Genomic DNA, 26,374 nt, shown 5'->3' with positions numbered 1-26,374 from the left:
TAAAACTGAAAAACTAAGGATAGCAATAATCTCAATAGAAATGAATTTCCACTATTATTATTAATTATTGTTATTATTTTGCTTTATGTCACAACAAATGCTAGGTTCCACAAACAACAACAACAATAAAACACTTAATAAGATGGGGATTAGAACAACAACAACAAACCAAAACCTAATCTTGCTTCAAAATGTTCTAAGATGCTGGTGATAGCTTGTCAGGAACACTCATGCTGAGGGCTGAGACACTGGGTTGGTGGCACTCATCACACACTGTGAATGTGGTCTTTGTTGAGACAACACTGGAGGGAAGGCACATGAACAGGTTAAAATGTACTCAAGAGAACTTGCTTTATCTGTCTATTCTAAAGGCCTAGGATTGCATCACCTCTGTTACATGGGAAAGTAAGCTCTTACAAAATGGATACACTCCTGTTAACAGTATCTACACTCAAAACCAGAACCTTAACACAGCTACACAATTACCTTAATGCTAAGAAGAACTGCCAATCTTATTGCTAATGATATAGGTAAATTTTACATCGTTATGAACATTGCAATAACCATCTAGAATACACCAGATAAACAATCTGTAAGAAAAACAAACTGAAAACTGGAACTGTCAGTTCATAAAAAGAATATAGAAAATGGTGTGTATTAGTGACATATGTGTTTGACATGTGTGTGAGTGCATGTGTTCCTGTGTAAAAGAGTGCTTGCCTACTTTAGTTGTTGGAGAAAGACAAATTATTACAATGTCTATTTCACAACAGAATACTTAACATGAAAAAGAAAAAGCTAATAAATAGCCAGATTTCTTGTTTGTAATGATTGGATGTATAACTTGTTATAATAGCTTTGAGAAACTTTATGATAGCATTTACCAGAGTTTAAAAATATATACATAACCCATTACCTGGAAAAATGCCAAAGATATGCATCAGACTATTTATAGCAGCATAGTTTATATTAGTTAGAAGTTAAATGCTACAAGTATTCAATGACGGAAAAACATATTGAATAACTTGAGACTTACTTTTGAACAGGAGCCATAGAGAAATGGAAAATTGAAGACATACTGGGCACACCATAATGGTGTTCACAATAATCATGTATACACTCTCAGAGTTCATGAATATACTGCATGGAAAAGTCATATGGGATGTCTAATTCCCTTATCATATAAATTTTTAGATTTAAAAAATATGTCAAATTACAGAAAAAGCTATAATGAACACTTCTATTGAAGAGCAAAACATACCAAATGTTGCTTAGTGTTAAAATGTTTTTGTTTGTTTCTTTTTTAAAGAAAGCAAATATGTAAAAGTGTTGAAAAAGCCATACTCATACTCTACGTCATTCTTTTTATTCTCAAAGTTAACCTGTATCCACAGTTGGGAAGTCTCTTTCTCACTCATACTATTGAGGTATTACTTAAATGCTCAAAATACTGAAATATGTATCCTTTTATTTTTAGAATTCTATGTGTGTGCTAAGGATGGAACCCAGGGCTTCACATGGGCCAGGCAAATGCTTCACTATTGAGCTCTATTGTTGTTTTGATACTTTAAAGTCATTTTCAGCAATAGCCTACTTATTTTTTTGCCACATGATCTTTTCAAATGATTTTGTATCTTCAGGAATTATTCATGTTGTCTATTCTATATCTAGTTTATTCATACTATGTCAATTTTATCCCCAGTTGATGAAATATACTGAATAGAACCGAGTAGAATTATGGACAAATACAAAACTTAATATAATTGCATTCTCTAGATTTTATATTAAGAAGAACACAACTGTAGGTGGATCTACTTTACTATCCAATTGCAAGTCCAGACTGGCATTGAACTCACTGTGTAGTGGATAATGACCTTGGATTCCTAAAATGGCTACCTTCATTTCTCAAATGCCAGGATTATAGGTGTGAGCTTCAAATACTTTTAAACACAAAATTTAGTTGGAAAAAATACACAAATTTAAAACACACATTGTAAAACAGAATTTTACAGCATAACACATCACTGAGTGATTTTTCATTTGTTTCATGCTATTCCCTTCCATTTTGTTTTGTATTTTTAAACAATTATCATTCTACAATCGTTATTAATTTTGAAGTAAATGTTGGAATACTTCATTCTTTGTGTATTTCAGCATTCTAGTCTCCTTCTAGTCCCTTTGTCTTCTCATGATCCAACTCTAATGATAATTTTTTTTTTTTTTGCTTGTTTGTTTTAAGTGGTCAAAGCCTAGCTCATTTTGTTGAATCCATATTAGGAAGATAAGTTATCAAAGGACCATTTGACAAATTTTCAAAAGGTATTCTTCACCCTTGAGATTTGTTTATAAATGAAATTTTCTTTCTTTGACTCATTTGTACACAGGTCAGCTTGTCTTTTTTCTTAAAGAGAAGACCCCCCCCCTCCAAGGCCTTAGCTATGTAATCGCCTCTTTATTAGCTTAAAAAATGTTCTTTATTTTATGTGATGTTGATAAAACTTAAAGATAATGATAATTATAGCTTCACTAATTAATTCTGGTGGGAGGAGGAGAGAATAAGAAAGAAAATCATTTGCCTTATATTTGACATATTTAGAAACCCATTTGGAATATTAGTTCTCAAAACTACAAAACTACTATTTCTAGGAATGTTAGAGACTAAAACAACAATTTTCATTGGCTGTCAACAGTGGGTAAGAGGGGCTGTGGGGCATCTGGGGTCTGGGTGAATTTATGCTCTTTATGGTTCTATATGCATTTCTTGTTCTATTGGAAATATGAGGCTCAGAGGGAGCTCAACAATAGTCAGGAAGCACCTAACTAACAACCCCTCCTTTTTTTTTTTTTTTAACAGCTTTGTTTCTTTGCCAGGTATTACATTAGAGAAAATGAAATAAATATGCTGTGGAAAGGCACACATGTGGCTGCTCTCAAGTCTTCTATCCTGCCTTTTCCCCCAGTGTTTTGCTTTCTAGCTGTTTGTGAGTGTATGAGGCTGATGAATCATCCCCTTCAAGAAACAGAGAGACTGGTGAGTCATAGCTTTGGAACTAGGCCTGTGCTTCACTCACAGGGACTGTTTAACCCGTGGTTGTCCCTTAGCTGTCAATGAGAACATCTTTCATATGTTTTTTTTTTTTTTTTATTTTCAGAAATCCATTTGACAGGACCAGGGAATGACTATGTCTGTCCCAGCAAAAGTTCCAGTAGTGTTCACAGGACATCACATTCTACATGACTAATCTTTACCCCTTTATGTTTGGCAGTTTCCCTGCCTTCACATTATAGCTGGAAACTGTTTTGGGAAGTATTTCTTTAAAACAAAAATTTCCCTTAATTCTATCCTAATAAGTACTATGTTTAGCTTTGCTATTATGAGTTTCCTACTGCATCACAAACTCAAGTATATAAAGCATTTCAACTTGGTTTATGCCATAGGAAACAAAAGCTAAACAGAATGAGATTATGTATCCCTTCTACAGTGTCAATTCTATTTTAAACACATGGATGTTTTCATTTCATAAGGCTTTCAATGTGCATGAATACTCCAACATTTCTGTTGCCGAAGTTAGACATATAAATAAAAATAGATTAAAAATGGAAATTAACTAGAGTTTATATAATTATCTTTTCCCTCCTCAGTTGACAACATAAATATGATGCTGAAAAGCTAGTTTACATGTGTCAGGATCAATTTTCCATTATGCCAGTCATATTAATTAGTATCCAATTAGTTGACTTTTATTTTTAACACATACATGAAGCATATATCAAAAATATAGATTGACTTTCTCTTAAGTATTTACATAAAATGGCCATAATACTCAAGGTCACATTGGATTCCTTGAAATTGGCATTAGTATTTAGGAATGTGCCATAAATATTGCCAATCTTAAGGTAATATCTCCATGGACTTAAGTTTCTCTCTTTCTTTCTCATTCTCTTCTTTTCTTTCTTTCTTTCTTTTTTTCAAAGATCTTTCACTATAGTTCAAGCTGGACTCTTAGTCACTGTGTAACCCAGGCTGACCTTGAACTCATAGAAATCCACTTGTTTCAGCCTCCCCAATGTTGAGATTGTAGATATGAGCCACCATTTCCGGTCTACTGATTGACTGGTGTGTGTGTGTGTGTGTGTGTGTGTGTGTGTGTGTGTGTGTGTGGTGTAGGTCTATTGTGTTATGTATACATAAATTATGGAGGTCAGACAACCTCAGCCTCGGGTGTCATCTCTGTTGGTTTTTGAGACAGGGTCTTTCACTTGATTTGGAATTCACCAATTGCACTGAACTGGTTGATCTAAGAGCCTCAGGGATCAGGGATCAATCTGTCTCTGTCTCTCCACTGGTAGGATAGTAATCATGCCATTATGCCAAGTTTTTAGATTGAGCTTCTGGGGATCAAATTCATGTACATGCTTGCATGGCAAGCACTTTAGTGATAAGTTACCACTCAGTAACTATTCACTGACTTTTTTTTAAATTTTATTTTATTTTATTTTACAATATAATTTAATTCTACCTATCAGCCATGGATTCCCTTGTTCTTCCCCATCCCTGACTTTTATAAACATGACAAATATAATCACCTGGAAGACCTGTGAGGAAAAGAAGAAAAAAGGACAAAATATAAAAGTACAATGCAAGCAAAACCTTCCTGTGCAAAGTTTAGAGGAAATAGCAGATACTCTTTTGTGAGGTTTTGTGAAGAATGAAATGAATCACTATTGAGGTTCCCGGAAAAATTTCCCCTCCTTATGTCAGGTAAGAAGTCTCCTATGACACCTGTCATGTGGTAGTTACTAATCCATTAATCTTTACAATTCACAGTTCCAGGTCTTTGCTTATTGCTCAACTCTTCTACAACACCTGGCCTCTAGTTGTACTCTAGTTATGTAGCTTGAGTCTATTCAAAAATTAAGAAAATAGGCTCTCCTCTAATACCAACATTTTAATTAAATGTCATTATAATTAAATTTTTAGCATTTATTATTCAAAATGCTGAAGCAATCTGGAGCTTTAGATCTTTCCTAGTTCTTATTTATGCCAGTACAAAAAGTCTTGCTGGTGAAATATAAAAAAGTACTCATTACAGCATAATTTCAAAACCTACAAATAAGTTGTATCTCAGTTGTCTACGAGTTCTTGAGAATAAGTATAGCCTTAGTGATTTAACTCTTCATGCAAAAATGGTAACAAGTTCAGAGAAATAAAGTAAATTCCTAAGGTCACATAGTAGAAAGTGTTATGGATGAAATTAATTCCAAAACCCCCACCCCTTTACTTTTCTCTTTTAGTTTTGTAGTTAATGTGCTTATAATTCTATAATGTGCTTAGTATGAAAGAAGTTTCAGTACGTTCCTTAGGCCAGGGCTGGGAGCTCAACAGAGCTGAAACTCAAAGCATTCCACCACTCCTGGGAGGAATAAAACCACAGAAGGAAGAGGGGGAGAAAATCCATCCTTCCTTTTCTGTTCTGTAACTGAGTTGGTTCCGGGAGGAGTTTTGCAAGACTCATTTCTCCTTCGTTTTGACCAGGGCTGAGCCAGTTCTTCAAACAAAAGACAGCCAGTTACTAACTTCTGGTTGCTAGGTGTGGCCTCCCTTCATAACCTATAAAATCAGAAGTCCAGCCCTCCACTTTCAGACTGAAACCGTCCGAATAGAGCCTCTCTTCGTTTCCTGGGAAGACAAGAAGATAAAAAGGTAAGACTAAGCTTTTGTTTTACAGAGTTCTGCTTGGTTTAGAAACTACAAAATCGGGTGAGCACTCCTTGCTTGGTTTGCCTGGGGCTTCATAGAGAAGTGTTGTGGCTGCTGAACTCTACTATAGTTATGGCTAGTTGCATTTAATATAATTTAATGACTCTTGCTGTAAAATTGCATTGTGTTTTATTTTTAGACACCAAAAATCATAAAGTTTTGCCTTTCTTAGCTAAGAAATGCAGTTTTGAAACTCTGGCAAGTTTACTTTATTATCAGAGAAAAGTGTGTTCCTGTCTGGCAATCATAGAATGAGGTTTTGCTTTCCTCCCCTTCGGAAAATGCTGTCTCCAGAGCTTTATGTTTTGTGTGAGTGCATCCTGGAGTGGGAGGCAGGATGTAGATGGGGGCCCAGAGAAACCAGAAGTGGCATACTGTGAAGAATTTTTCCAAAACAGAAGGTTTTTATAGCTAAAATATTTTTCTTTAATAAAACTAAATTAATACCAGTGTCAGAGTAGTCTCCATGCCCTTTTTAATTAACGTTTTGAATGAATGTTATGTTTACTCATAGCTTAAGATGGTCCGCTTATTACTCGTTTCATTTAAACAGGGAGTGGCCACATTCCCTCCCTGTAATCTCTGTGTCATAGACAGGCTTTTCTGGTGCTCATTTGAAAACCTATGGGGAAAGCAGATTTTTGCTGGGTGATGTCAGATAAATCATCCCACTGACTGCCAGAGGGGCCCACAGAAACTCTCCTGCCTAGTGGCGTCTTGGAGGTCACATGTGCTAAGGACATAAACTCCCTAGAAAAACAAAATACAGATCTAAAGTCACACATCGTTGGAGAGACTTGCAAGACAAACGTGGCATATTACAAGAAAATGTTCCTTCCGGGACTTTCCTCTTAGCCCACTTTAAAAACATAATGAAATGCCTGAACTTCTAGTTTTATGGGAGCCAATTAAGAAAACTGTCCTTCTTCTTGGCACAGATGCCTACAACTGTGTGAATCCTGAGAAATCAATGCCCCCTGTTACTGAGTGAGGCATACCTTCTGCCAGCTGCAGATAAGGCCTGTGTCAGCTGATTCATATGTGGTAAAATGCTGGTTTCCTGATTCAGAAGTGGCCTCTTCCGCAGAAGTTACGTGGTTACCAGAGGCCCAGAAACACACCCACACCTCTAGATACCTGATATGAGATTGATGCCGACAAGACTATAGCAACACCCTTAAGGAACCAGTTTAATTTACATGCTTATTAAATACTTTCCCTTCCTCCAGCCCTCTCTCCTCTCTTGAGACAAGGTTTCTTTGTGTAGCTCTGGCAGTTCTGGCACTATCTCTGTAGACCAGGCTGGCCTTAAACTTACAGAGATCCTCCTGCCTCTGCCTTCTGAGTGCTGGGATATCAAAAACATCTGCAAAGTTGATTTCTAAGCTTGAAATCAGCAGAGAGGCTGACTGTCTTCGTTTCCTCTAGACCTATTAATTCATTATATATTTAAAGTCAGAATGAAACAATTTACTGATCTTTAGTGATGAACCATGAGCAATTCTAAAAGTCAAATATGTCCTTTTCCTTCAAACTTGCACACATTTATCAGAAAGATCAAATACTCAATCTACTTAATACCCCTTCCCTTTAGGCGAATTCTCTCCTATTTGTATTCAAGGTGAAATGTAAGCTACATGCTTCAGAGCTACAATGGATGTTAGAAACTTTATTTCAACACCCTCATTTTATAAATTAAGTTTCACGTTTTTTTGTGAAGTCAGATTTTTTTAGTGAAAGGAACTTAAGACCCATGACACCAGGATTCTTCTATTTAAAGTATTATTGATACAGACCAAATTTGTTGGTTAAATTTGTGTGGCTGTTTGTTTATTCAGTAATGATTATTTGTTTATTTACTAATAATTCATAATCCTTATGAATATGCAGAATGACAGATACTTCATAAGGTATTGGAGATGCACAATGAATGGGCTTTGCCTCCAGGGAAGACTGCAGGAGGTATAGATGCCAACATGAAGGGATAATGCATAATGGTATGAGGTTATCGGATGGGTAGAGACAAGATGCTTTGGAAGGTCCCTTAGTGTAATGCTGAGTACCAGTGAAGGCATCATGAATCCTCAACGCATAGTCTTCATCAAATAGCAGTGAGTCAGGCAACAGATAGTGGTGTGGATGAGGTCAGAGCATTCCAGGCAGCAGCAACTCCCTCTTCAGAAGCCTGAAGCAAAATATCCAGGAGCTACCTTTTGTAAAATGGCTTTTTAAAATGACGTCATCATATAGTCTAATTATCATATCATGTGGCCATTGAACAGCCTAATTATCTTCTGCATGTGGGTAGTTGTGGAAAGGACTTACAAAACACATATTCAAAGAACAACTGTACATAAGACAAATACATGCGAAAATAAATACCCTCAGGCTGCAGTGAAACCTGAGTCTCCATGGATTCTCTTGAATGAATCTGATTCTCAAGTATATTAAAAATAGTGTTGATCTTGTTCTCATCTCTTTGTTCGCTAATTTAAAGGAATATATCGTAGTTTGCAGTCAGAAAGCATGTATTTATATTATGATACTGACACTACTAGCAAGATGTCTATCTGAAAAGGACAGCTTGTGTAAGAATAATGAGGATGGTGACCAAATTATTTTGTCAAGAAATGGCTAGTGATTGCTAAAATCATTGTGAAACTGGTGGTCCCTAGCATGTAAGCAGGACATAAGCCACATAGCTGTCTTCTCTAGGGATACTGTGTTGTGTTAATAAGTTACTCAACAATGTTTTCTTCATTTTGTGCTTTGCAATTAATACAGAAACAATGTTGAAACCAGGAAGAGTTGTTAAACCAGGAAACTCAGCTGCTTTCCACACAGATTCTGGAAGTCACATTCCATGACACTCAGAAAGATAGAAAAATGAAGATGACTGCATACATATAAGCATAGAAAAAGGCTAATCCTTAGATGTTTCTCACTTTATATATAAGTAGAAATTAATAGATGGTGCATATTCACAAAAGAGATTGTCAAGTACAAAAAAAAAATGTGAAATGGTGTCAACTTCCAAGGGGGTTATCTTCAAATGAGCACATTTTAATCCTGGAGATTAACTTGGATTGAGAACTCATTGCTAATTAATTGAAATATATGCTGAGATGAAACAACATTATAGTAAAAACAAAATAAGATAGAAGAAACAAATCTTTTTGAACCAATTCAATTAAGTTCATATCCATGAAGAATCTAAGTGATGGGCAGGCAAAGTAGATCCGATGTGAATCTGCCTGACATTCTTCCTGTGGTATTTGAGAAGTGCTTTATATGTAAGTCATCCTGTTAATGAGGGTTATTATCTTTGGCACTTAACAGGCTGTGAATAAATGAATTTCCTTTTACAGTCCTTGCATCTTTAAACTTTACTAAGACCTAGAAGCTGACTTTAGAATCCAATTGCTTTTGTTGACATTCATGAAGACCATTCTGTTCTGGATGCTTTGCTTTTCTGGACCATCCTTCTGGGTTATCATATACATCAGGCTAGAATGTAGATGCTCAAAAGACATAAGTTCAAAGTTGTCTTCTATAGGGACACTCTTATCAATTAAATCACTCAACCTACTGTTTCCTGTTCGTTTGCACAATATAATCAACATAATCATCATTATTACATTATACTTTCTCAGTTTTCAAAAAGAAAGTTGTGCACTATGCAGTTCATTTTAATAGCATAAAAACTGTGAAAGCGCAGTACTTTCATGAAATTCCTAAGATCAGTATTGAGTTGTCATATTCACTTTTATATTATATTCTCCTCCAGTTTAAAGAATTTTTTCCCCTCTCTTACCTGAAAACAATGAAATTACTGATTTTTTTTTTTTTTTTTTTTTTTTTTTTTTTTGGTTTTTTCAAGACAGGGTTTCTCTGCGTAGCTTTGCGCCTTTCCTGGAGCTCACTTGGTAGCCCAGGCTGGCCTCGAACTCACAGAGATCCGCCTGGCTCTGCCTCCCGAGTGCTGGGATTAAAGGCGTGCGCCACCACTGCCCGGCCAAAATTACTGATTTTTTTAAGCAAGTGATCAGATCACTCATTTTGAGGACTCCATTTTACCAGTGGCTTGGGTGTGGTGTCAAGACAGTAACTCTGAATGCTGAAACTGCCAGTGGCTATGAGGCTGTAGTTGTGCCAACTTGGTACTCAAAATGTGAAATATCGTGTGGCAACAGCAATTGCACCAGATTTGACTTTAGTGGGAAGTGCAATATCATGAATGATTGCATATCTTGACTTTACCTGAGGGAACAACTTTAAATGTGTTGGTTATGGGAGAGAATACAGGACATTGGTCAACATTCTTCATACAAATGACAGAACAGTAATTTGAACCAGCTCCATGGTGAGTAGGTGTGGCCTGTTTCTCTTTTGAGTTATTTCCCTCTGGTATTTCATCTTGTTACTTGGAACTTAGTCATTCTTCTAGCAGATTCAGACTGAAATACTGTGTCTGGACATGCTAGAAAGGGACCAGTTTATGAGTTTTACTCTTCATGAGTCTTATGGCTACATACCATGAAATGAAGTCCCAGAGCTTATATTTTCAGCCTCACTTAAAGGTATTCACTAAGAAATCTTCAAAGGGCATCAGAGATAGATCAGTGTAGACACTAGACACTGGCTCCTAGAAATGTGGACTAGACAAAAGGAATCACTGATGACATTTGGTGTCTGTGGAGAAAACAGATTGTTCACATACTTCAAGTTTTAAAAAGATTTTGTCCCACCAGTGGTGGTGGCACATACCTTTGATCTTAGCACTTGGAAGGCAGAGGTAGGTGGATCTCACTGAGTTCCAGGCCAGCCTGGTCTAGAAATTGAGTTCCAGGACAGCCAGGACTGTTACACAGAGAAACCCTGTCTCAAAAAAAGAAAAAAAAAAAAAGAAAAAGATTTTGTTCCATTAAATTCAAGCATTACCAGACTGCAAGCTATTTAGGCAACTTAAGAGGCATCCTCTAAGATAGTTGTCAAAAAGTTGTGCGTATTGCAGCATCACCTAAGTGATTGTTATGGGGCATTATAACAATAATATTTAAACAACTCAAATGTGAAGAACGTGAGGATCGTTATTTACTCAATTAATTTTACACAGAACAATGGGGGAAATAAAGAATATACATTATTGAGAAAAAAATATGTGGAGTTTTGAGTTGATCCAGCCCAGTAGATGGTCTGGATTATTTTACCTTGTAAAAGTAAACATATTTTCTCTAGGCCTGCTTTTGGCATAGGCCCTGATTAATCCCACACAGGTGCTGGGATGACTACTAACTGGTCTCACCCTTTTCTCTGTACCCTTTACCATGCTTCCCATGCTGCAGAAATAAGGTTCCGTCTAAAATGCTAGTGTTATTACAATGTTTTCCATTCACAAACCTAATGACATTGCTCTTAGCTGTGGACCTACATTTAAATTCCTTGTTACAATTTCTATCAATATTTCTGTCTAGTGAACTTTGCTTTGCTTCTCGAATATGATGGACTTTCTTCTATTTTTTTCCCCCTCTGAAACTTTCTGCCAGATTTGTTTTAACTCATTTCAGGAAAGCCTCACCTGAACCGGCACTTTCCTCAGAAGGTTCCTAAGCCTTTTCTCTTTCAGTCTGAGAGAACAGACCAGGTCTAGATCCCCCAAGGAAAAGGATGCCATATCAAAGCTTTTGTACACTCTTTGCTTAGCATCTGCTGGATGATCTGTAAATTTAGATCTAAGACAGAGTAACCTGCTCCTCTCCTCAGACTGTATGCTTACATGCTGTAATCCTCTGATCCTTAGAGGGCAGGGCTGTAAAGATGAAGAAAACAGCCTCATTTTTTTTTTTTTTTTTTTTTTTTTTTTGAGTAGAGGCTGTAGGTTTCTTTTTAACAGTAAGAGCAGTCTTAAAAAGTATCTACACCTCACACTTTATTATGCTCCAAAGAATAATCATAGTAAGAACTAGTATACTGTCTATGGCAGTGTCTCATATACATAGGGTAGTATTTGTGGGTGTTGTTTGTTTTATTAAAGCATCTACCCATTTTCTTTCCAGATACTTGTTTAAAAATGGCGATGGTATCAGAATTCCTCAAGCAGGCCTGGTATATTGACAATCAAGAACAGGAATACATTGTAAGTAGTCAAAATATTATGACATAGTTAGCATGCTAAAACAGACACCAAGATGGATGAATGAATGGAGACTAATTTATGTCTCTCACATACACAGCAAGCTGTAAAATCATCCAAAGGTGGTCCTGGGTCAGCAGTGAGCCCCTACCCTTCCTTCAATCCATCCTCGGATGTTGCTGCCCTGCACAAAGCTATCATGGTTAAAGGTGAGTGTGTATCCATAGAAGTGTCTCCTCTTGAAAATTTCATAGAAACTACTTGAATGGTTATTGGGAAATAAACCTGAGTCATGTGAAGTTTTTTCCTGGGGAGATAAAGCTTTAGTCAGCTGTAATGGCTTGTACCTATAATATCAATACTAGAGACTCTGAGGCAGGAGGATTGCCATTGGAGGCCTACATCTGCTGTGTAATCAGTCTCTGCCTCCAAAAGAGGAAGGTATCTTTGTAATGAATGGTAAACGGCGCAGGTTGTGGCACTGGTTTCCACGTGGAAAGGTCACGGTCACGACTGAACCCAGTATTAGTTTCAGAGTTTTATTAGGAGGGAGGGGGTGGGAAAGATAGTGGGGTGGTGGGGGAGAGAGAGCAGAGCAGAGAGAGAGGATGGGGTCTGTGTCTGGCTTTCTATGGACTCCTGGTGAAGCAGGCTTACGGAGCTACACCACACATGTGCTGATTGCGTGACCACACTACACACATGTAGTTGCCAGCGCACACTGATGACGTAAGACCCTTTGCTTAACTCCTGAACTGCGCCTGTGCAGTCCTAGAGCTGGAATGAGGGCGGAATTATAACAGCCCTTCCTTTCAGTACATAGGAAATTTTGGTCAGTGATGAAGTCCCTGATGCTACAATAGATGTTTTTAGCAGAAATCAATGCTTAAATCAGCACCTGTGATCACATTTAGGTTTTGAACATACATCTGGAGTACTAGTGTCCAGAAACTATTAATTGGCTCTTCATTTTCCATTCAAATTAATGAGATGTTGTTATAACCCAGATCAAGGGGACCCCCAAAAGACCACCACGGAGACAAATCCTGTATGTAAAAGCAAAGAGCCTTTATTTTCAAGGTCAGAGCTTGGACTCTCTGTCTGACACAGCAGGCAGCAGGGAGAGCAGAGAGCCCTGAGCCCAGGCAGGATGGGGTTTTTATCACAGCAGAGGAGTATAGGGAATGTTTGGAATGTCAGGTATTTCCCCTCAGATGCAGGCCTCCCTGGGTGGGGCCGGCTTATGGCTTTTCTAAGGTCCAGGTGTTGCCTGCCAAAAGCTGTGTTTGGGCTTCTAAGCCTGTCATGGTAGTTGTATGGTCAAGCTGTTTTGGGCCCCTCTACAACGTCACGTCACCTTACATTCTTCAGCTTGTTTCCGGCCCTGGCATTCATTTTCTAGGCTAATGCAGTTCTCTTTCTCAACTGTATTATGAAGTGCCTTGATCACCACTTTGATAGTGAATCATTTTATGGCAATTGTTGATGACTAAGAAAATTGATGTTAAAGCCTCAGATTCTTTCTTTCCAGGTGTGGATGAAGCAACCATCATTGACATTCTTACCAAGAGAACCAATGCTCAGCGCCAGCAGATCAAGGCAGCATATTTGCAGGAGACTGGAAAGGTGGGGAGAATGATGAACTCAGATGTTTAGTGTGCTCACATTTATGTTCCAATGTGATTCTGAAGCACAGTTCTATCTCTTTCTGCTTTATACACAGTTAACTCATCACTTCCAAAACAAGAATCACAGTATTTGTCTCCTTTGTTGCAATAGGATCACTTTTAGCAAATTTACTCAGCTCACACAGGCCATCTTGGTGTAAAGTTTTCCAAAGGTGATGTTCTGTGTTAGAGGCAAGCCATCAACTTAAGCAAAATACACATCAAAATTACTGTGGGGGTACAGAGAATTTGTTCTGATTGAAGTGTATTTTTTTTTTTTTTGTTTTTTTTTTTTGCTAAAACTAAAAATGAGCTGTTCTATGAAGAAATTAAGTATTTTACACAACTCTATGCTGGAAGTGAACTTTATACTTCGCACAGCAAGTGTGGATAGCTTATTTTTAAATGGGTGCAATAAGAAAACTGGAAGGTAGAAATTTTTTAACTATAGTGTTTATTAGACCAATGGAAAGCATGGAACAGCTTTGTGTTTTGAGCTTTATGACTCCGTTCCTGTAAGAAACTCTGAGAACACAGTCCTGGAGGAAGTTTGTATTGGATGCAGTAAATTTCATCTAATTTCTCTAGATTGAAAGAATGAGAAGACATCCTAAATATCCAGCTTGTTTTCAGCATGGAAGGAAAGAGCTATAAAGGATGACTGAAGTAAGAAGTGTCACTAGGTACATGACTGTTAGGAAGTCACTCTGATCCCTTTGTTTTTCCAGCCCCTGGATGAAACTTTGAGAAAGGCCCTTACAGGCCACCTGGAGGAGGTTGTTTTGGCTCTGCTCAAGACTCCAGCCCAGTTTGATGCAGATGAACTCCGTGCTTCCATGAAGGTAAATGATTGTCCTCCCCTGTTCCCCAACAGTTTTAAAGATTTGTTTTATTTGTATGAGTGTTTGGCTTGAGTGTATATCTGCATGTCCCCTCTGGGTCTGGTACTCTCAGAGGTCAGAAGAGGGCATTGGATCCTTTAGGATTGGAGCTATGAATGGTTGTGAGTCACTATGTGGATGATAGGAATTGAATCTGGGTCTTCTGCATGAACAAGTGCCTTTAACTGCTGAGCTGTCTCACCAGTTCCTAAATGAACTTTTTAAAGAAAAATTCTTTTCTTCAAAACAATGTGCAGGATAAATCTGTGTGTTACTATGGCTGTGCCTTCATTATCTAGTGCAGGACTGTCAATCAGTCCAAATTCAGTGATTGAAAACGTTAATAATTTAATAAATCAATCATTGGATACATGAAAAATTAAATATTGAAACTAACATTCTTCATGCAATTTAAATTCATAAATCAAATAGCTACATTTTAAAATCTTCATCCCAAATACTGAACATAAACTACTTTGTTTTGAAACAATACATTTTTTAAAAATATGGACAAAATTGACTAAATGACAAATTACAGCACACTTTGTTTGGACAAATCAAGTTGATTATCTTTAGTGAAAAAAATGTAAACGTATTTTCTTTTCTTAAATTCAGGGACTTGGAACAGATGAAGACACTCTCATTGAGATTTTGGCATCAAGAACTAACAAAGAAATCAGAGAAATTAACAGAGTCTACAGAGAAGGTCAGGCCAGAATCTGAGTCCTTAGATGGAAAGGAAATCAGATAGAAATACTTTCTGAAAATCAGCTATGGGTGGTAACTGTGGGTAATTTAGAAACTCTAAGTTTAAAATGTTTCCTTCCTGGTTGGTACATATCTCTGGCAGGCAGGATGAGATGCTAGCGAGAAAATACATTTCCCAACCTACCTGCAACTTGCACCTTAATGAAAAATGTGTTGTGGAGATAATGAGCACAAACTGTTACAAAGAGAATTGAATTCAGGAATTCAGAATATTGGATTTAAATAGCTTTCTAAAAACATTTCTATTGTTCTCAACTAACCTATACCTTTTATTTTGAAAAGACTAAATAATAAGAATAAATATATCTGATCAGAGTACTTTTCATTCATCTTTCTGATCTTTTGTTGGGAACCTTAACTTTACCATTGAGAACATAAATGATCCTCTTTCTCTGTGCTTAGACAAATACTTGACATGAAGGACTTATCAATGGCTCATTGTACAGTGAGGCCTTCAGTCAGATGACTCAGTCCTCACTGCACAGGGATCAGCTGTGCATCTCTGGTGATTTTCTAATTCCTTTGAGCTGTTGACTTTTTTGTTTTGTTAAACTACTATGTGACCTGTGACCTGATGCAGAATCTTTGTGTCTGACCCATTGCACACTGTTCTCAGTTGAGCACCTGAGTCAAAGTGAGGCAGTTTTCAGCCACATTTTCTCTAATTCTTACTCCAGAATCAATACTTGTCTTAGATCCGTTTCTCAGTAATAATAATTCAAGAGACATAATTATTAATGTGTTTGACAAAATGTGGTTTACAAAGGTAGAATCCACATTTCCCTATGATCCTGAAGATATGGTCTAGAAATAGCTTAAGGTGCTGTTTTTACTTTACTATAAATTTACTATAAATTCAGTTATTTTCCCTATGAAAGCACTATATTTTATAGCCAATGTGACACCTGTAGACATGCGTTTTGAATAAATGTAACACATATGCCATTGATCATATTATATATTGAATATTTATAATTTTAAGGTAAGTAAATAGCTACTGTTCAAGCAAGTACTGTTTCTTTTTCCTTTTAAATACTGTTCTATTCATTCTAGAGATTAAATTTTCACATATTTCAAAATGATTTGGTAAAGTATGTTTAAACAATTAATTTTTCCTAGCAAATATTTATGACTGAGTTTTCATACATGGTATTATTCAGTTTTCTTCCATTAATCTATAGAAAATTATTTTATAGCCTAACATTTCAGCTGCTATAGTTTCGCCATTTTCATAAAAATATTTTGAAATATGTTACAAGAGTCATTCCACTTTGTAAACTACAAGCTAATGCAAATATCATTATTTTTCCATAGTTTACTAAAAAAAAAAATTTCTCATCTTGTAGAGCTAAAGAGAGATCTGGCCAAAGACATCACTTCAGATACATCTGGAGACTTTCGGAAGGCTTTGCTCTCTCTTGCCAAGGTATAACTTAAATGTTCTGAAAATGTCTTTGCTATTATAAATAATAAAACCTTAGATTTGTAAGCATTTTCTAGGAATGAAAAACTCTTTCCTTTAAAATTCATACAACTTAATTGAATAATACTTATATGTATTTGTGGTAGTAATGTGATATTTTGATATATATGATGTAAACCTAACAATATAAAAAAACCTATAATCTCACTTCCTACCACCTTTTCAGGTGAGATATTTGAAGTTTATCTTCTGGTCATTTAAAAATACCCACTATGTTTTGAATATTTTCATCTTACTGTGTAGTAATACCACAATGTACTCCCTTGTCTATTAGAGACTGTGCCTTTTCATCAGCATCCTCCAGTCTTTTGATCCCCACCCCACAATCTCTGGTCATCATCAACATATAGTCTGCATCTATGGGTTCAAGTGTTTTAGGAAGCACATCTATGTAGCTAGAGTTTTCCTGCCTTGCCCACAGTCAGGACAAATCTTTGTCACCCGCCAGTCCCACAGCTGCTCTGACCCAATCAAGTAAACACAGAGACTTATTTTGCTTACAAACTGTATGGCCGTGGCAGGCTTCTTGCTAACTGTTCTTATATCTTAAATTAATCCATTTCCATAAATCTATACCTTGCCATGTGGCTCGTGGCTTACGGGCGTCTTCACATGCTATTTGTCATGGCGGTGGCTGGCAGTGACTCCTTCTGCCTTCCTGTTCTTTCTTTTCTCCTCTCTGTTAGTCCTGCCTATACTTCCTGCCTAGCCACGTCCAATCAGGTTTTATTTATTGACCAATCAGAGCAACTCATTTGCCATACAGACCATCCCCCAGCACAGCCAAGTGCAGACCATCTCAGACACCTGCACTCAGGCCCATGGTCCTAATCATCCTCTATGCAGACCTGCTGGGTAAAGCCACGAGGAACCCGAGAACGGGCTCCCACAGGACATACAGAACATCCCACAGCACATCTAAGTGAGGTCATGCAAACTTGCCTTGTTCTATCTTGCTTATATTCCTCAGAGTAACATTGCTGCAAATGATAGATACTATTTTCACTGTTTTTTTCCTCAAAAGTTATGTCTGATTTTAAGAGAATTAAGTGTATCTTGTAATTATATCCTATAGACAATCTTACAATATGTTGGGTCATTTTTCAGGGTGACCGTTGTGAGGATTTCAGTGTGAATCAAGATTTGGCTGATACAGATGCCAGGGTAAGCAAGGACGAGATAATATCAATGAAGCAAATCTTCCTACCTTCTTACTCCCTCTATGTGGAAGCAGATCTCAGGTCCTTCGAGAATCTAGTGTTTTTTGTTTTTTATTTTTTATTTTTTTAATGTTCATTTAATTTGACACAGATTCTTATAGCCGAGGAATGGAAAATAGTCTTTATGTTTCCAATTTATCTCTCATTGTTTAGAAAGCCAGAGATCACTGAAAGAACAATGAGACTCTGTCTGTCTTTCCCAAGAACTGTTGGCTTGAGAACAGTCCAACTTTTGACTCTGTAATAGAAGAACATAACTATATGCCAGTCCAACTCCTTGCTGGGTAATATAAGTTGCTACCAATTTGAAATCCTCTTTCCTCAGTCTCTCAATTGCTGGGACTAGAGATATTCACCATCACGCCCAGCTGGGAAAGAAAATGACTGCTGAGTAAAGTGAAATCCCAAAATACATCAAAATTCTATTTTAATAGAAATTGTGCAAAAATATCAAAAAACAATAGTGATGCATAGTTGCTTGTAATAAAAATTACTCTTATGTTTGTTAATATGCTTTCCATTTCCAGACTCTTAGGGCTCCTCGACATATATTTACAGAGACTACATGATTAGTATGGTGAAGGACTGTCAAAGAAATTAATATTTTATGGTGGGGGGTAGTGGTACATGCCTTTAATCCTAGCACTTGGGAGGCAGAGACAGGTGAACACTTTGAATTCAATGCTAGGCTGGTCTACAGAGCAAGTTCCAGGATAGCCAATACTCCACAGAGAAACTCTGGAAAAACAAAACACCCAAAGAAACAAAAGAAATTATTATTTTATAGTTAGTAGAACATACTTTTTACCAAAAGACAAGGATTATTATTTTCATTCACAAAAGAGTAATAATTGTATTTAAATTATTTCCTAAGATTATACAGCTTTCAAATTTCAGAGTTGAAATTTGTGTACAGAAACCACAGCATCAAAATGGCATCTCCTTCAGTAACAAACAAATGTGTATACAGGGGGAAAATACAAGGCCTAGGCAGTAGTTAAATTTTGATTTATTCATATTATTTGCTAATAATTTAATTGAGCAATAAAAAGTGGAAAAAGGGAATCTGTTTTAATGAGTCCCTTGAGTTGTCTTTATCTACAGAATAATTTTAAAGCAATTGATTCAGCAAACAGATATCCCATATTCTCTGTTTGTCACATTTACAAAGCTCCTTGAGAGATACTGTCCTCTTCTTCAAGAAGGGCTTACCCCAGTGATGCCTACTCTGATTGTACTAAGTGCACTATAATTGCTTATATAATCTTTGTTAAGCACAACATTTTTGCATGTTTGTCATCTCCGCACATGGGCACATGTTTACTTATTCATTTCTTGACAGGCTTTGTATGAGGCTGGAGAAAGGAGAAAGGGGACAGATGCGAATGTGTTCATTACAATTATGACTACTAGAAGCTTTAGTCATCTTCGCAGAGGTAACTAGAAATTAGTTTTTCTGGAATGTGTTTATGCAAGATTAGATGTTCCTTATGGAGGACAAGTGAGAGCAAGGAAAGAAAGAGGTCTTTCCATATCAAATGGATGCAGTGATGCTCACTACTTACTGTTGTATGCCTGTTTGTCAGCCTTGAACTGCCACTGTTCACACCACTGAGAACATACTCTGTAACTTTGGAGTGTGTAGCAACATTTATTTTCACTTTCTATTCTTTCAAAGTTTTGGAGTAGTTATGACAAGAGATGTAAATAAAACATAACTAATGAGAGAAAAAAAGAAACAAGAACATCTCTAGAGTCTAAATGAAGGAAAGAATGTGTAGATGGTCCAGAATTAAGAGAGAACCCAGTTTCCCAAAGATTCAGCGTTACGAGTTAGGTTCTGAATCTCTGGGAAGGCAGAGTGTAAGGATAACACAAAGTTCATTACTGTATACCAACAATACAAGTTCCTATATAAACATTACTGTGCTGAGATTAGAAAGGAATGAACTATTAATACTGCTGTAGAAAGCAGTAAAGTGGTTAATCACCTGGCACTTCTGATAATGGCTGGTGCTTGCAATATGAAGATGAAGTCAACACAGTATGTGGAGTCATGCAAATAGCTTTTAAAATGTCACTGAAGTTCAGTGTACCTGAAGAGCTCCTTGAGTTGGTTACCCTAATTTTACTAAAGTATACTAGTAGACAGGCTGCTTTGTACAAATCTTAACTTCAATTTCCTATTCAGTGTTTCAGAATTACAGGAAGTACAGTGAACATGACATGAACAAAGTTCTGGATCTGGAAATGAAGGGTGACATCGAGAAGTGCCTCACAGCCCTTGGTATGTAAAAGTTGCATAGGCGAAGCTCTGACCTCAACTTATACACTTGCATATTACTGCTGTGCTAAACAAAAATAATATAAGATAAAACCCCTGTAAATATGATACATGCATGTATCTATGTTCAGACTGAGGCAATATGAGTCCCTTGAGTTGTCTTTACCTATAGAATAATTTTATTCTGTAAGGCTGATGAAGAAATAGGAAGGCCTTTTAAATGTAACAGATGTTCTTCAAGATATGGCAATAAAGAATATATTTTTGAGCACCTGTTTATAAGGCAATGCACCAAGCAGGCTGTACCACCTAGGCCACTGTGGATGCTTATGGAGAACAGGGTAACCACTTGTACAGTCTTGGGAAAGTCCTGCATGACTGAATCTAGTAGGTCTGGGTTAACTTGTGAAAATATGAACCTGTTACATGTCTCCTAGGGATATATTCTGCTTCTGCAGGCCAGGCTTCTGAATTTGAAGCTCTGATAAATATCAGTCTTGCTGTCCACCAATCCCACTTTGAGTAGCAAGATAAAGAAAGGACTCTACAAATATGTGCTAGTATTTCATTTGGGCAGCTGCTTTATACTTAATCTGCTGCTGTGCTGCTTTGACAAGTGTTTGTATACACCATGAGTCAGGTTTTTATGTGCCTGCTCCTTGCACTTGTTTCTCCACACCCACAGAGAGGATAGTATATTGGGTAGAGTCACTACTGAATATCGGCAAGGGAAGGAATGCTGATAACCACCATGTAGAAAGTAATTCTCTCTTCTAATAAACCAAATATCCTACATTAGACAGGAGGGCTGGAACTCTTTGCAGAGTTATTTCTTATTTATTTAATATATATATCTTTATTTTATGATGACTACTTCAACTGAAATTTGCATCTCTTACAGTAAAATGTGCCACCAGCACCCCAGCTTTCTTTGCTGAGAAACTTTACGAAGCCATGAAGGTACTGTTCTACTTATAGGCTTTACTTAGAGGAGAAATTATCTGTAGAAAGAAGAGCAGAGAACCTAATGTTGCTTGAAAATTGCAATACACATCTTTAAAGAAAATTACACTTTATTCAATTTGAGGGGAAGCATGTATTAGAATAAACTTGTTGGATTTGGTACATTTTAAAAAGGTATATGTAAATGTGATTATAAAGTGAGCTAGCAAGAAAAGTTTATAGGTGGTTTATAATTTGCTTGAAACCTGAATCACCAGAAAAAGGGTAGTGCATTCCCCCTTTTAGTGTGTTGCGTTAATAACCCACTTCAACTGAGGTTGTAAGCTTTATGCTTTTGTCTTCTTAATTATGCTGTCTTTCATGCCACAGACTAATAATGGTCTTTTAAAATGTTATTCCATGGTTAGAGAAGTAGAAGGTGGTATTGGGATGGTATTTGAGGTTTCACTTTTACTTTATTTTCCTGAAAGGAGGTTGCCATACAGGAGATTGCCTCAGTACTTATATTTTGAGATCTCAAGACAATAATTATGAGGTGATTTTTTCCTATGTAACCCACACATAACAAAGCCTTAAGAGAAAGAGAGAGTGATGGAAAGAACTAATAATTTAAATAATATTGAGAAGCTTCTGCGAAATGATAGACATGTTCCCAGTGCTTGTCAATCAAGACAAACCCAATAGGTCTAGGTGAATATTAATTAACTCCCTCTCAGTCCCTCTGCCACTGTTTTCTGTGTGATATTCAGATAATTAATGACGATATCTGGTATGAAAAAAGAGCATTATGCCCAAAACTTCAGAAGTCAATATAGCTTTTCCTGATCTACTCTAAAACCTTAAGTTGGGCCAATAAAATGACTCAGCAGATTAAAGCACTTACCATCAATCCTGATGACCTGAATTTAATCCCTGGGACGCACATGGATGAAGGAGAGAACCAACTCCTGAAAGTTGTTCTCTGATGTCCTCATGAACACGGTGTCATGTGCATCTATAAACATGCCCAGGAGTGCACACACAGAGATATTTTAACAAATAAATAATAAAATACAATAAAAATGTAAAAACTTGAGGTTTAAATAAGAGTGAGGTGTAAGTGGGTGAGAATGAAGGAAGAAGAGACGGGGGGGGGGAGGTGATAAAGCAGGGGTGACTCAAGAGACGAAAGCAGCATAGACTTGGAATTGAAAGCAGAATCGACCCTTTCAAGACAGTAAGTGTGACTGGCTTGACAGTCGAATGGCTATGGAATTATGCAGGACCTTATAAGAGAAATGGGAGACCACTGAGATATTTATAATGGATAGGTTAAATTTATGATTTCAGGAAAAACAAACAAACAAACAATACTTTATTATTATTGCATAGTTCAAATACAGCAAAGATTGGATGGTGGAAAGCCCGTTCGAAAGCTGTAGTAACCCTTTACACCTTCTGCTAATATAACTCCCATTCTCTTCTTTCATTACCACTGTTCTCTCTCTTTATCCCACTCTCTCTGTCACTGCCTCTTCCCCTTCTGTGTGTGTGTGTGGGGGGGTGTGGGTGTGTGTGTGTGTGTGTTATAGAGAAAGACAAGCAGTGGGAGGAGAGGGAAAAGAGAAGAGCATAGAGGGTTGATTTTTTTCCATGCTGCATGTGTAGAATGATAATGGGACTTCTTTTGAAAATCCAGTCTTCAGTGAGAGATTTTCTGCATGTAATTAAGCCATGGTCTGTCTGCACAGGGAGCTGGAACTCGCCATAAGGCATTGATCAGGATTATGGTCTCCCGTTCTGAAATCGACATGAATGAAATCAAAGCATTTTACCAGAAGAAGTATGGAATCTCTCTTTGCCAAGCCATCCTGGTATGTTGTGATTCTCAGTAATAGGACCTCTGCAAAGCCAAGTTCTTTTTTTGCAACAATTTCCAAGAGCAGAGCTGATGTGATGTACTATAGCTGTACATTGCATATATAAGATTACTTCTGCTTCTTAGGGTGAATGATTCATAAATAAATTAAGCTTCACATAATTAAATCTAGTCTATCAAAGAACTAAGTGTACTTTTGAAGCACAGAGAAATGTTTAGTCTTTGTGAATAAACAGTCCTGTAATATTTCAGAGTTCTTAGAAGTATTGATACACATCATATTTATTTTGTAGTTAAAACTGAAGGATTAAAAATGTAGTACTAATATTAATTTCTAATGTTTTACTTGTTACTGAATATGTTTCCTCTGTAAAATTTTAAAATATATGTTCAGTCATATTATTAGAGTGTTGGAAAAAATAACACATAACAAGAAGTTAAGGGGGCTGATCTTATTGAAAGATAATTATTTAAATTCACATAATTTGTATTTGACAATTAAAATATGAAGAACAAATGAGAAAATTACAGTGTAGATGTAACCAACCATCTTATTAAATAAGAAACACAGAACCAATGCAAAGAAGAAAGCCAAGAAATCAGAGCTAAGAGCCTTACCACCTGCTGCAGCTAACCTCTTTAGCCAAGAGACCTCTCCGAAAGGACCTACTTCCTGTGTGTTTGTCTTTATATAGTCTTTCTGTTCTGTCTTCTCATTGGTTGTAAACCCAAACACATGACTGCCTTGTCACTGTCTGTTGTACAGCCCTCCAGGTCTTCTATGGTATTGAGATTTAAGGCGTGTATCTCCAATGCTGGCTGTATCCTTGACCACACAGAGATCTACCTAGCTCTTCTACAAAGTGCTGGGATTAAAGGCGTGCGCCACGAATGCCCAGCTCTGCTATGGCTTGCTATTAGCTTTGACCCCCAGGCAGCTTTATTTATTAACATACAAATAAAATCACATTTCAGTACAAATAAAATACCACCGTAATTATAGGCCCATAATTTTCACTCCTATTGAGTGATTCAGATATTTCCTTATGTAGGGTATCAGATTATATAATACTTCAATTAATTATATGATATATTAATGCTTAGAAGTACTTGTTCTAATAAATAATTTGTTCAGAATTGACTTTTTAAAAAAATTATTTTTTTTTATGTATGAGTGGTCTATGTACATGTTTGTCTTCATGACAGAAGAGGGCATAATATCCTACTATAGATAGTTGTGAACCACCATGTGGTTGCTGGGACTTGAACTCAGGACCTCTGGAAGAGCAGCCAGTGTTCTTAACCATTGAGTCATCTCTTCAGCCTCTAGACTTGACTTTCTTTTGATTCTTCAAAGCTGTTTATTCTCCTCTGCAGAACGTTTAATTTAGCCTTTTTTTACACAGCTATATCACACACTGTAAATAAAATATGAGCTGCTTTGTTGCTGACTCTAAAACTATCATGCTTCTACTACAACTAAAATATCTTGTCTTCGTTATGATTTTGCATCATATCAATTATACTTTCTTTTTTAACCAACAGGATGAAACCAAAGGAGACTATGAAAAAATCTTGGTGGCTCTGTGTGGTGGAAACTAGATGTCCCTGCTGCTCTGAAGCACTGTGATGAGGACATCTCTTAGCTGCGTTCCCTCTATCAATAGGCTTAAGTAGGAGAGTTGCTTTAGCAGATAACAATCTAATTATCAACTTTGAATAATATAGTGTATAAGTTTTACATCATACCTCTGTACAATAGAGAAACACTTGTTTTATTAATTATCTTTATCCCAAATTATAAATCCCTGTAAGGAATTCACTGTGTTAGCATTCCTGAGAAATAAGTTTATGTAGACTAAAATAAAACAATTTTATAAGACAATTGGTGTGTTACTGGCTCTTATAGTTTGATTTTCTTTTTTGTGTGTAATCAAATGACTTAGTTTAACAAAGAACAGAAATCAGTTTTTCCTATTTGAAGACAATTTTAGACATGAAATCATAAAGTTTTACCAGAAATCTTCCCCAGATAACCAAGAATTTCCTCAAAGCATGAGGATACAAAATCAACATACAAAAAACAAGGGCCTTTCTGAATACCCATATCAAGCATGCTGAGAAAGACATGTGAAAGCATTCCAATTCACAATAACGTCTGAAAACTAAGAATAAACCTAACCAGAGAGCTAAAAGACATCTGTATGAAAAATTTTAAATCTCTGAAGAAAGAGATTGAGGAAGATACTAGAAGGAGGAAAAACCTCATTATGCTCAAGGATTGGTAGAATTAATATTGTGAAAATGTCCATTCTATCAAATGCACTTACAATTTCAATGCAAACTCAATCAAAATCTCCATTCCATTCTTTCTCGAAGGGGAAGAAACAAAACAAAACTTAAACACATAGGGAAGCACAAAAGACTCAGAGCACTTCCAAGCAATAAGCAATAATCTGGAAGGACTGCTATACTAGATTTCAAGCTATATCACAGAGCTATGGTAGTAAAAGCATCATTGCATTGGCATAAAAATGTACTTGTAAATCAATGATCCAAAATAGAACATTTAATTATGAGTTTGCACAATGACAGACACCCAATATTTGAGGAAGGCACCCAAAATACACACTGCAGGAAAGACAGAATCTTTAACAAATAGTGCTGTCACAACTTGTTATTCAGATATGAATGAATGGAGTTAGACCTGTATCTGTTACACTAAAAAAAGTGAGCTCCAAATGGGTGAAAGAGCATCATGTGAAGCCTGACACACTGAGAATGACTGTTAGAAGGAAAGATAGACTGTGCCCTATAAGGCGTGGGTACAGAAAGGATGTTCTCAGGGCTTCATTTGCTCAGGAATTAAGGGTCAACCATTGACAAATGGGACCTCATGAAGCTAAGAAGCTTTTGTATAGCAAATGAAACAATCACTTGGAAAGGAAGATCAGAGAGCTGGAGAGAATATTTGCCAGATACACATCTAATAGAGGATTCATATATAGAATATGCAAAGAACTCAAAAGTAAAGAATTTAGCAAGAAAATTATCCAACGAAAAACTGGAATACAGATCTGAATGGAGGGATAAAAAGAAGGAATAAAAATGCTTACAAAATATCTTTAAAAGTGTTTGATATAATTAGCTATTAGTGGAAAAGCAAATCAAAACAACTTTGGAAGTATACGATGTCTGTTCATGACATCTAAGAATTATAAAACATTCCTCATAGTAATAGAACTTTTTGCTGTAATAATTAGCAATTTTTAACAGTGTTAATATGAAGAGACTATAATGTGTTTTCATGAAACAAATTAATATTCCTTTTTGAAAGAAATAAAAACAAATCAAAA

General features: G+C 36.6%; 1 protein-coding gene across 1 annotated transcript; it reads left to right on the top strand.

Annotated features, from left to right (window-relative positions):
* Positions 1 to 5,547: 5,547 nt before the first annotated feature.
* Positions 5,548 to 24,903, top strand: Anxa1 (annexin A1). The gene is made up of 13 exons (XM_028893766.2): positions 5,548 to 5,704; positions 11,818 to 11,897; positions 11,995 to 12,103; positions 13,426 to 13,520; positions 14,290 to 14,403; positions 15,058 to 15,148; positions 16,557 to 16,636; positions 17,801 to 17,857; positions 19,256 to 19,349; positions 20,105 to 20,200; positions 21,099 to 21,157; positions 22,891 to 23,013; positions 24,564 to 24,903. Exons 2-13 carry the CDS (start codon positions 11,832 to 11,834, stop codon positions 24,618 to 24,620), a joined length of 1,041 nt encoding a protein of 346 aa, XP_028749599.1. The 5' UTR covers positions 5,548 to 5,704; positions 11,818 to 11,831; the 3' UTR covers positions 24,621 to 24,903.
* The last annotated feature ends 1,471 nt before the right edge of the window (positions 24,904 to 26,374 follow it).

This window comes from Peromyscus leucopus, chromosome 1, assembly GCF_004664715.2.
Source record: "Peromyscus leucopus breed LL Stock chromosome 1, UCI_PerLeu_2.1, whole genome shotgun sequence".
Classification (NCBI taxonomy): Eukaryota; Metazoa; Chordata; class Mammalia; order Rodentia; family Cricetidae; genus Peromyscus; species Peromyscus leucopus.
Note: the sequence above shows the minus strand (reverse complement) of the source record. Positions and strands in the feature narration are given on the sequence as shown.

Bases quoted from the DNA above. Each gene is read 5' to 3' on its own strand.
- Anxa1 (XM_028893766.2), top strand. From the start codon at position 11,832: ATGGCGATGGTATCAGAATTCCTCAAGCAGGCCTGGTATATTGACAAT. The intron at 15,149-16,556 runs GTCAGGCCAGAA...CTCATCTTGTAG, and splicing joins TAACAGAGTCTACAGAGAAG to AGCTAAAGAGAGATCTGGCC. The intron at 23,014-24,563 runs GTATGTTGTGAT...TTTAACCAACAG, and splicing joins CTCTTTGCCAAGCCATCCTG to GATGAAACCAAAGGAGACTA.